A 10,319-nucleotide genomic window follows, 5' to 3' on the forward strand; every position below is an offset into this window, starting at 1 on the left:
CATTAAAGATTGTAGGAACAATTGTATCCTCATTAAATGCTCAAGAAACTATACAGGATAGGAAATTACTGAATCACCCAAAGAAACAAGTTTCATGAACTTAAAACAAACTTTCAATGATTTTGGAGTGTGAGTGTGTGTATAGAGTCAATGAGCATCTCTTAAGATACTATTTCAGTGGAATGAGAGACTTTAGCCAACATACTAACCTTCAACCGTATCCTTTCATGAGCCTAACTTCTTCTCTCTCTGTTTACAACTCACCCCATATACATTTGAAATCAAAGGGACTTTTCGGCTTATAACGTGGCCAAGAGGTAATGTCTTAGGAAAGAAAGGGGAAAGTAGATCATACAAATACTTTGAGATAAATAGATATTCAATAATCAGAACTTACTTCAACCACTTTCATTCTCCCAAACTTGTACCACAATTATTTGTATATAGATAAGTATATATACATTTTTTTCTTTTTTTTGTTTTTTTTTTACATTGAAAACAAACAATTACAACTTAGCTCCTAACACTTTAACTTTTTAGAATAATTGACTACCCTTGCCAACCTTTCAAAATCTCCACATTTCATCAAACCCCTTATCCTTTCAACTTCCATTTATCTCAAAGCTAGGGATTTCATGGTTTTTCTCAATTGGTTTTGGGTTAGGAAGAGGTTAGGGTTTGAAATAAAACTTGAACATATATACTTTTTTTTTTGGCTCAAAGCATGGGTTCAAAGGATAAAACCTATAAGGTCAGCTTGAAAGGCTCAAATGCATTTAAGAACTGCCCTAATCCTTTTTCAAATTCATATAGAACAAACTAAAAACTTTGAGAAATCAGAAGAAGGTTATGAAACAATTTAGTTGAAACAAAAGTATAGAGGCTAAATTATCCACTCAACCTCAACATAACCCCTTGAAATGTCTTGACCCTTTTAGTGCATTAGTTTCTCCAAAATTAAAGAAACATAGGTTTTAACCTCACAAATCAAGCATCGAAGAGCAATTCAAAACTTCCTGTCAAGCATAGTAACTAAGCATTTTGTTTAATCATTGGACCATTCATACATTCTCAAATGACAACTTGCCACTTCAGCACATATTTCATAAAATCAACCGAGCAAAAATTTAAGCTGACAAAATTTCTACTGTTTCAGCCGTTTCAAAATTTTCTCAACAAAATGACCTTTCAAAAATTTTCAAATATAACCCTGTTATCCACAAAATTTTCAAATATAATCCTGTTATCCACAAAAATCCTATTATCCAAAAATTTCAATCCTCACCCCCAAACTTAAAATTGACAGTGTCCTCACTGTCAACAAAAGGAAGTAAAGATCAGGGCATGCAAGCAGAATTGAAAAAAAACAATATATTCGTTGCATGAAAGGTCAAAATTTTGCTTTTCTTCTTGTACAAGTATATCAGTATGCACAACTATCAATAGTATCATCATCAGATAATCATTATGAAATCATCAATTACTAAAGACATCCACAAATTAATCAATCAAAAGATCTGTTAACCATTCACATTTTCAATCATTTCGCAACAGTTAACGCGGTGAAAATCAGCAATGATAGATAATGGTCAACAGTCAGAATCAGTTCAACAGGCCATCAGTAGCCTTGCCAGAATCATAGAAGCAAATAACACACAAAATAGACCAAAATGCAAGAAAATTCATAGACACACAAAATGACAAAAGCAGCAAAGCAAGCAACAACAGCAGTAGAAATGGCCCCAGCTAGTCATCCTCCTCCTCAGAATGCTGATCCCCCTGATCCTCATCACCCTCTGCATATGGATCGACAGCCATATCATCGTCCGAGCCAATACCAGCCCTGGAAGTTCCAGCTTCATGTTCATCTTCCGGTGACTCTGCCTCAGTGCTTGTATCTTCCACATCCGGCGCGTCAATGTCCAATTTCCTTGCAATCTGGACTAATAGTTCCTCCATGCGCCTTTGTCTACATCGCCTGTGACGTACCTCTCTATCTAATTTCTCGTAGAGGAGATCTAAGCTTTGAGTGGTAGGGTCAACACTGGCACTGGCTCGAGCTTCCTGTTGCCTCCTATATTCCTCGGGGAATTGTTCAGCAAACATGGCTTCAGTGATCCGTTGTTGTTCTCGTTAAGGAACCAGATTAGAGTAGTTGAATGGTGAAACAGGTTTGAACTTTCAGTCTTTGTCTTTCCACTCTACCCCCACTTTAGATAGCAGATCCGAGATGAGGTGAGGCATGACTCTGCAGGCATCCCAGATGGCATCAAAAATCAATTTTCCTACATCTACTGTTGCCTTGATCATAAGTAGATATATCAGGAGTGCCAGATTCCTTGGGGCTTTACTGAGATGTGTGGTTGGCATAATGTTTCTTGTGACAATATGCAACCAGATTCTGGCCTCCGGTATCATTTCTTTTCTCATAATATATGCCTGGCCCCTCTTAGGCCGTACCCACATCTCATTAGAACCAGTGAGTGTTGCTGAGATGGCATCAAGGGGAATCTCCTTCTGATTGTTGAGATAATACTGATATTGGCACTTGTCCACCTCGGGAAGCTCATAGTGATCTCTGATGCCCACCAGAGTAATGAGGAAACGCTGGTACCGTATAAACATAACATAGAATTTTCTGACCAGCTTCTCATTCCCTTCGCCTTTGGGACCAATCAGATTTAAGAGGTTGAGCTTCCTTGCTTTCTTAGAGAAACCGAATTTATTTTTGCACGGAAATTCTCTTTCTTGATGTAAACCTCTTTTTTCAATAAGCTCTTTGATTGAAGAATCAGGGGAGGTAGCACGGGCTTTCTTCCTGGGGGCCATTGGATTGTTACCTGCAAAGAGAAAACAAAGCACACACACACAAACTAAGCAAAACACACTACAATCACAAAACAACCGACAAAGAAAAAGAAGAAAACTAACCTAAAAATAAAGAAAAACTATCCCCCAAACTTAAATCAAGGAGCTAGACCACAATCTCACCATTACTTAATCCCTTTCTAAACCTGAGTTATAAAATACCCCCAATTCAAATCAAGTTTACAAAGGTTCTCCTATATCTGGTAATTTCAAAATCAGACAACCATCAGTAGCTGCCAATTGAAACTAATTTCACTAGATCAGAATAACATTTCCAAATCAGCTATAAGTGAAACAGAACAACATAACTTGGGTAATGAACCGGTGTTATTTGAAAATTTAGACAAGCACCTCATTTTCTCAAATTAGGTCCAAGCTATGATCATTCAATTTCACATGTATCACATTTTCATCAGTATATGTTCACATATAGTTGGGCAATAAGGAATTATCACGTAACCACAATGTAACTTCAGAGAATCAAAATGCCCCCAATCTAGAGTTCTAAAATTATCTAACCACAATGCACAACCCTAGCATTACCCATCTCTAATAAAACTAAACTAAACTAAACTAAAAGAAATAAAAAAAAAAAAAGAACGCACACCTCAGAAGAACGAACAAACAACGGACTGAAAGCATCGAAATACAAGGACCGAAGCTTGGCGCTGTCGGTGAGGAGAGATAGGAGGGCGGCGGCGGAGAGAAAGACAACCAGCGGTGGTGGAGAGACAGACAACAGCCAGCGGTTTCAGCAAGGGGAAAGGGAGAATCGAACGGCCAGCTTTAGGGGAGGGAGAAACTGAATATAGGACCGGAGTATGGTTTCAACAGGAATGGGGGTTTTGAAATTGGGATTGGGAGTGAAAAGACCAAGGGTGAGGGTTTTAAAATTAAATCAATGAATCTACCCTCAAAACTGGTCAGATACGCAAGGGCAAAGTGGGTATTGAGACAAATGAGCAAGGCTAAAACGGGGAACACAAATCTGGAATGCGATCAGGCGCTGCGGCGGATTCACCAAGGCGCCGCGGTGCCTTTTACAGAACCGAACACTCTTGTTAAAGAAAGCGCGTCGCGGCCTCTATGTCCAAACGCCGCGGCGGTTTTTACCGAGACGGAGCAGCAACCAAGGATGAAGGCGCCGCGGCGGATTCACCAAGGCGCCACGGCGCCTATTACAGAAAGAGGGTTCTGAACTGACGAGGCGCCACAGCTTCTTATCAAATGCGCCACGGCGCCTCACACAGAGAAGGCTTACACGAAAAATTAATAAACACAGACTGAACCTACCAAAATCAAACACCCTACACATAATAAAACAAGACTAAACACAAGCACAAGCATAAAAACAAACACAAGACAAACAACCACATAAAAGCAAAACCCACAAGTCTCAATTTAACACAAATTCAAACCAATCAAGGTTAACGCCACTGCTGGAGATTAAGGTTAGGTGTACTTCCCTGGTTGCGCTAATTAGAAATCAACCACTCCTTGCTAAGCTCCAAAGTTTGAGGAATAAACCAAAAGGCCTACAAAAACAAAGATCAAACATAAATCTACTAAAACAAAACTGAAATAAAAGAAACACATCAAAGGCAAGTTTAGAGCTTGGGTTGCCTCCCAAGTAGCGCTTGGTTTATAGTCTTCAGCTTGACTCTTCAGCTTTGTTATGATTGTTCAGCAAAGTAGATCGTAGAAACTTGACGATCCATTTTCACCCCAATAATGCTTCAAACGATGGCCATTTGCATGAAATCTTTCACCTTTTTCATTTTCCAGCTCCACCGCACCATGGTTAGTAGCTTGTATCACAGTGAATGGCCCTGACCAACGTGATTTGAGTTTGCCTGGAAATAATCTCAATTTGGAATTATGAAGTAACACCTTTTGCCCCGCTTCAAAGACCTTGGGGATAATTTTCTAATCATGATACTTCTTGGTCTGTTCCTTATAGAGCCTTGCACTTTCATAGGCATTAAGGCGAAATTCCTCTTACTCATTCAGTTGTAGGAGCCTTTTTGCACCAGCAGCTTGAAAGTCAAAGTTGAGTTTTTTTATGGCCCAATAAGCTCCATGTTCCAATTCTACAGGCAAATGACATGCTTTTCCAAACACCAACCGATAGGGAGACATCCCAATCGGAGTTTTATATGCTGTCCTGTAGGCCCAAAGAGCATCATCCAGTTTTAATGACCAATCTTTTCTTGTTGCACCTACTACCTTCTCAAGAATGCTTTTGATCTCTCGGTTGGATATTTCTGCTTGGCCATTTGACTGAGGATGATAAGCCAAAGTTACCTTGTGCTTTACACCATATTTCTTCATCAGAGCTTGAAATTGATGATTGCAAAAGTGAGAACCGCCATCACTAATAATAGCCCGAGGTGCTCCAAATCTCGTGAAGATGTTTTTCTTTAAGAATTTGATCACCGTTTTAGCATCACTGGATACACATGCAGTAGCTTCAACCCATTTCGAGACATAGTCCACAGCAACCAGAATGTACTCTTGATTGAGAGACTTTGGAAACGGGCCCATGAAGTCAATTCCCCATACATCAAAGAGTTCAACTTCCAGAATATTATTTAGGGCATTTCATTCCTTCTTGATATGTTTCCCACTCGTTGACACCGATCACATCGGATCACAAAGGCATATGCATCTTTAAATAGTGAAGGCCAATAAAAACCACTTTGAAGGACTTTGGCAGTTGTTTTCTCTCCTCTAAAGTGCCCACCATAAGCTGAAGAGTGGCAACACTCTAGAATATCTTGCTGCTCAACTTCCAGAACACATCTTCTTATCATCTGATTGGCACATCTTTTGAACAAGTAAGGTTCTTCCCAAAAGTACATCTTTGCATCGTGAAGAAATTTCCTCTTTTGATGGGAGTTAAGGTCTAGTGGCAGAGTTCCACAAACCAAATAATTAACCAGATCTGCATACCATGGAGTAGTTGAGTTATCCACAAAGAACAAGCATTCATCGGGAAAAGCTGCATTGATCTCTTGACAATGATCATGTTGAGCCTCACTACTTAATCGAGATAGATGATCTACCACTTGGTTCTCAGTGCCTTTCCTATCAACAATTTCCAAGTCAAATTCTTGAAGCAAAAGGACCCATCGAATCAGGCGTGCTTTGGAATCTTTCTTGGTAAACAGGTACTTTAGGGCAGAGTGGTCTGTATAGATAGTCACTTTGGTGCCCACAATATAAGACCGGAATTTCTCACAAGCAAACACCACTGCAAGCAATTCTTTCTCTGTAGTAGTGTAGTTAAGTTGGGCATCATCCAAAGTTTTACTAGCATAGTAGATGGGATGGAAGACCTTCTCTACTTTTTGTCCTAGAACTGCTCCAACGGCAAAATCACTAGCATCTGCCATAATGATGAAGGGTAGCTCCCAATTAGGTGCCACTAAAATGGGTGCTGAGGTGAGCTTCTTCTTTAATTCCTCAAAAGAGTTCATACAAGCATCAAACTTGAACTCCCTATCTTTCTCCAACAAATTGCACAAAGGCTTAGTGATTTTAGAGAAATCTTTAATGAAACGACGGTAGAATCCCGCATGACCCAAGAAACTTCTAATACCCTTAACACTTGTTGGTGGAGGCAATTGCTCAATAACAGATATCTTTTCCTTGTCAACTTCTAGGCCTTGTTTGGATACTCGATGACCAAGGACAATGCCCTCTGCACCATGAAGTGACATTTTTCCCAATTCAAAACCAAATTAGTTTCTTCACATCTTTGCAAAACAGCCACCAAATTATCTAAACAACAATCAAAAGAATCTCCAAAAACAGAGAAGTCATCCATGAACACTTCAATTGTTTTCTCAATCATGTCAGCAAAGATGGCCATCATGCATCTTTGAAATGTTGCTGGAGCATTGCAAAGACCAAATGGCATTCTTTTGAAAGCAAACGTGCCATATGGACAAGTAAAGGTTGTTTTCTCTACTATTACAATTTGGTTGTATCCTGAATACCCATCCAAGAAACAAAAGAATTCTTGCCCAGCAAGTTTATCCAACATCTGATCAATAAATGGCAGCGGGAAATGGTCTTTTCTGGTTGCTGTATTTAACTTTCGATAATCCATGCAAATTCTCCACCCAGTCACAGTACGAGTTGGAACTAGCTCATTTTGGGTGTTAGCCACTACAGTTATACCGCCTTTTTTAGGGACGCATTGAACTGGGCTCACCCATGAACTATCAGAAATAGGGTAGACTATTCCAGCAGAAAGCCATTTAAGGATCTCTTTCTTGACTACCTCTTTCATAACCGGGTTTAATCTCCTTTGATGCTCAATAGAAGGTTTGTGACCATCCTCTAATAAAATCTTGTGCATACAAATAGAAGGGCTGATCCCTTTGATGTCAGCTATAGACCACCCAATAGCTTTCTTTGGTGTCTCAAGACCCTTAACAGTTTCTCTTCTTGCAACGTGGACAACTGAGAAGAAACAATCACAGGTAATGTAGTAGAATTACCCAAGTAGGCATACTTGAGATGTGATGGTAAAGTCTTCAACTCCAACACCGGCGGTTCATCAACAGAAGGCTTTAGAGGAGAGCTCAAAGCACTAGTCACATCCAGAGGCTCAAAAGTCTTAGCTTTTCGATACGGAAACGCTTCAATACTCATCATTTCTGCATAAGCTTCAACCTTGCCATCAATACTACTTGTTTCTCCAATCAACAATGCTTCTAATGGGTCTTTGGTCAAAGAGTTAATCAACTCCTCTTGCACTGTGGAATCAATCACATCGATACAATTACAGTGAGCAGAATCATCTGGAAACTTCAAGGCTTGATTCATGTTGAATATCACCTTCTCATCATTTACTCACATGGTGATCTCACCCTTTTCTATGTCAATGAGGGTTCTTGCAGTAGCTAAAAATGGCCGTCCCAAAATAATGGGGATATTCCAATCTACCTCACAGTCTAACACAATGAAATCAGCTGGGAATATGAATTTGTCTACCTTCACCAAGACATCTTCTACAATCCCTTTTGGATATGAGATACTTCTGTCAGCAAAGAGCAATGTAACTATTGTTGGCCTTGCTTCACCCAAATTTAATCGATTAAATACAGCTAGAGGCATCAAGTTAACACTTGCTCCCAAATCACATAGGGCTTTTCCATTGAAGTGTTTGCCTATGTTACAAGGAATATAAAAGCTGCCTGGATCTCTCAGTTTGGGTGGGAGTTTTTGCAAGATGGCACTACAATCTTCAGTCAGAGCCACCGTTTCAAATTCACCAAATCTCTTCTTTTTGGAGAGAACATCCTTAAGAAACTTAGCATACTTAGGCATCTGCTCTAATGCTTCAGCAAACGGGATGTTGATGTGTAATTGCTTAAACATGTCCACAAATTTCTTGAACTGGACATCTTCATCTTTCTTCTTGAACCTTTGAGGAAATGGAAGCGGCGGCATCTATGTAGCAAAAGGGGGAGTTGTCTTCCTCTTTTTATCATCAACCGTTTCACCCTCTACCTTCTTTCCTCGAACCACATCATTGAGATTTTCTTTTGTCTGTTTCCTTTTCTTGGTTTCTTCCTCTTCTATTACCTCACCTTCTTCTGAAAGCTCATTTGTATAAAGGTCAGTCGCCATACTGTTAGTGATGTCCTTGCTGGTCTGACTAGGCCTCTGAATGTCAGGTAATTGCTTTCCACTTCTCAAACTGATCGCTTTGCACTCTTCATTACCATCCCTTTTTGGATTGGGAATGGTATCACTTGGTAAGCTGCTTCTTGTGAGTACATTCATTTGTGAAGCCAATTGACCCATTTGCACCTCGAGATTCTTGATGGCAGTTTCATGGAGAGAAAATGTTGCCTTATTCTCAGCCCTTGCAGATTCTTGATTTGCTAATAGTTGAGCAAACATCTTCTCAATTTTGGAATCTTCTTTTTGAGGATGCTATTGTTGCAATTGATGTTGCTGTGGTTGACCATGAAAACCAGGAGGCCCCATTTGTTTAGCACCAGATGGTAATATTTGTGGATGATTCAAACTTGGCCCATTTCGCCAAGAGAAATTTGGGTGATTTCTCAAATTTGGATTGTACGTTTGAGAGTAAGGGCTTCCTTGTGGTCTTCGCTGTGCATTATTCATATAATTGACTGTCTCCAAGGTGTATGGGCATTGATCAGAATGATGTTCCTCATTACAATGGTCACAAGTGTATCCCGGAGCCTGAAGTGCATGAACTCCTACAGCATTTCCTTTCTTAATCTGCAATTCCAGATTGTCAAATCTCTTAGATATTGCTTCAAGTTGCGATGCAATATCCCTTGATGATGAAGAACTAGGCTCCTTATATCTCCCAGAACTTTACCTTCTTTTGTTATATTGTTGCATAGTGCTAGATGCCACCTCTTCATACAGTTCATATAGCTCATTTACCTTCATCTTTCCGATTCCTCCGTTTGAAGCAGTATTCAGCATTGTCACTGTCTGATCATTCAACCCATTCCAGAAGGCTTCCATTAGAACATATTTCTTTTGCTCATGATTTGGACAATTTCTCCACATATCCTTGAATCTTTCCCAAGCCTCATAGAATAACTCATCCGGATGCTGCTTGAAAGAAAGCAATTCACCCCTTAATGTAGCACGTTTGCCCCTTGGAATAAATCTGCCCTTGAACTTAGACACAAGATCATCCCAAGTCTTAATGGAGTGTTCTGGTAAAGAATTCAACCACGTTTTCGCCTTGTGAGATAATGACATGGGGAACAATCTCAATCGCAGTGCATCTTTAGTAACCCCAGTTTGTTTGAAGTTCTCACAAACCTCTATAAACTTGGTCAAATGCTCATTCGGATCATCCTTAAAATTTCCTTCAAAAGTACCCATCATCCCCAGTAGTTGAATCATAATGGGCTTGATTTCAAAATTCTTGGCTTGAATGTCTGGTAGCCGGATACTTGAGTAAAAAGTCTGCCCTTCTTTATCCAAATAGTCATCCAGGGTATACACATCGTTCTCATCTTCCTCCGCCATGTTTTCTTCTGATTCTGATTCAGGTGGTGGTGGTGGTGGTGGCGGGCGGCGGAAGTAACTGAGGTTGTTGTTGAATCTCCGGTGTGTTTTCAATTTCTCCCGACCTGGATACTTCTTCAGTAACTTCTTCCACAATAACTTCCAGTCTTCCTTGCATGCGTCAGGGGTTACCTGCACATTCAAATCAAAAACAAAAGTATCAAACTTAACAAGAGATATGAACAAAATAAACTACTACTACCACCTATAATGTGCACAATAAGGACAAATGCTAACTGAAACTTAAGCGTAACCAAGCAAACAATAAGGACAATCAACCGCAAACACTCTAGCCGTTAGTCCCCGGCAACGGCGCCAAAAGCTTGTTCACCAAATAACTTGACCTCAAGTGGACGGGTCGCAAGTAATACAAA

At 39.9% G+C, this 10,319-nt stretch overlaps 1 protein-coding gene across 1 annotated transcript; it reads right to left on the reverse strand.

Annotated features, from left to right (window-relative positions):
* Window positions 1–7,731: 7,731 nt before the first annotated feature.
* Window positions 7,732–8,331, reverse strand: LOC114712370 (uncharacterized). The gene has a single exon (XM_028896894.1). It carries the CDS (start codon window positions 8,329–8,331, stop codon window positions 7,732–7,734), a length of 600 nt encoding a protein of 199 aa, XP_028752727.1.
* Window positions 8,332–10,319: the final 1,988 nt, after the last annotated feature.

Source organism: Neltuma alba, unplaced genomic scaffold (genome assembly GCF_004799145.2).
Source record: "Neltuma alba isolate B1F8T4 unplaced genomic scaffold, ASM479914v2 tig00011350_pilon, whole genome shotgun sequence".
Lineage (NCBI taxonomy): Eukaryota > Viridiplantae > Streptophyta > Magnoliopsida > Fabales > Fabaceae > Neltuma > Neltuma alba.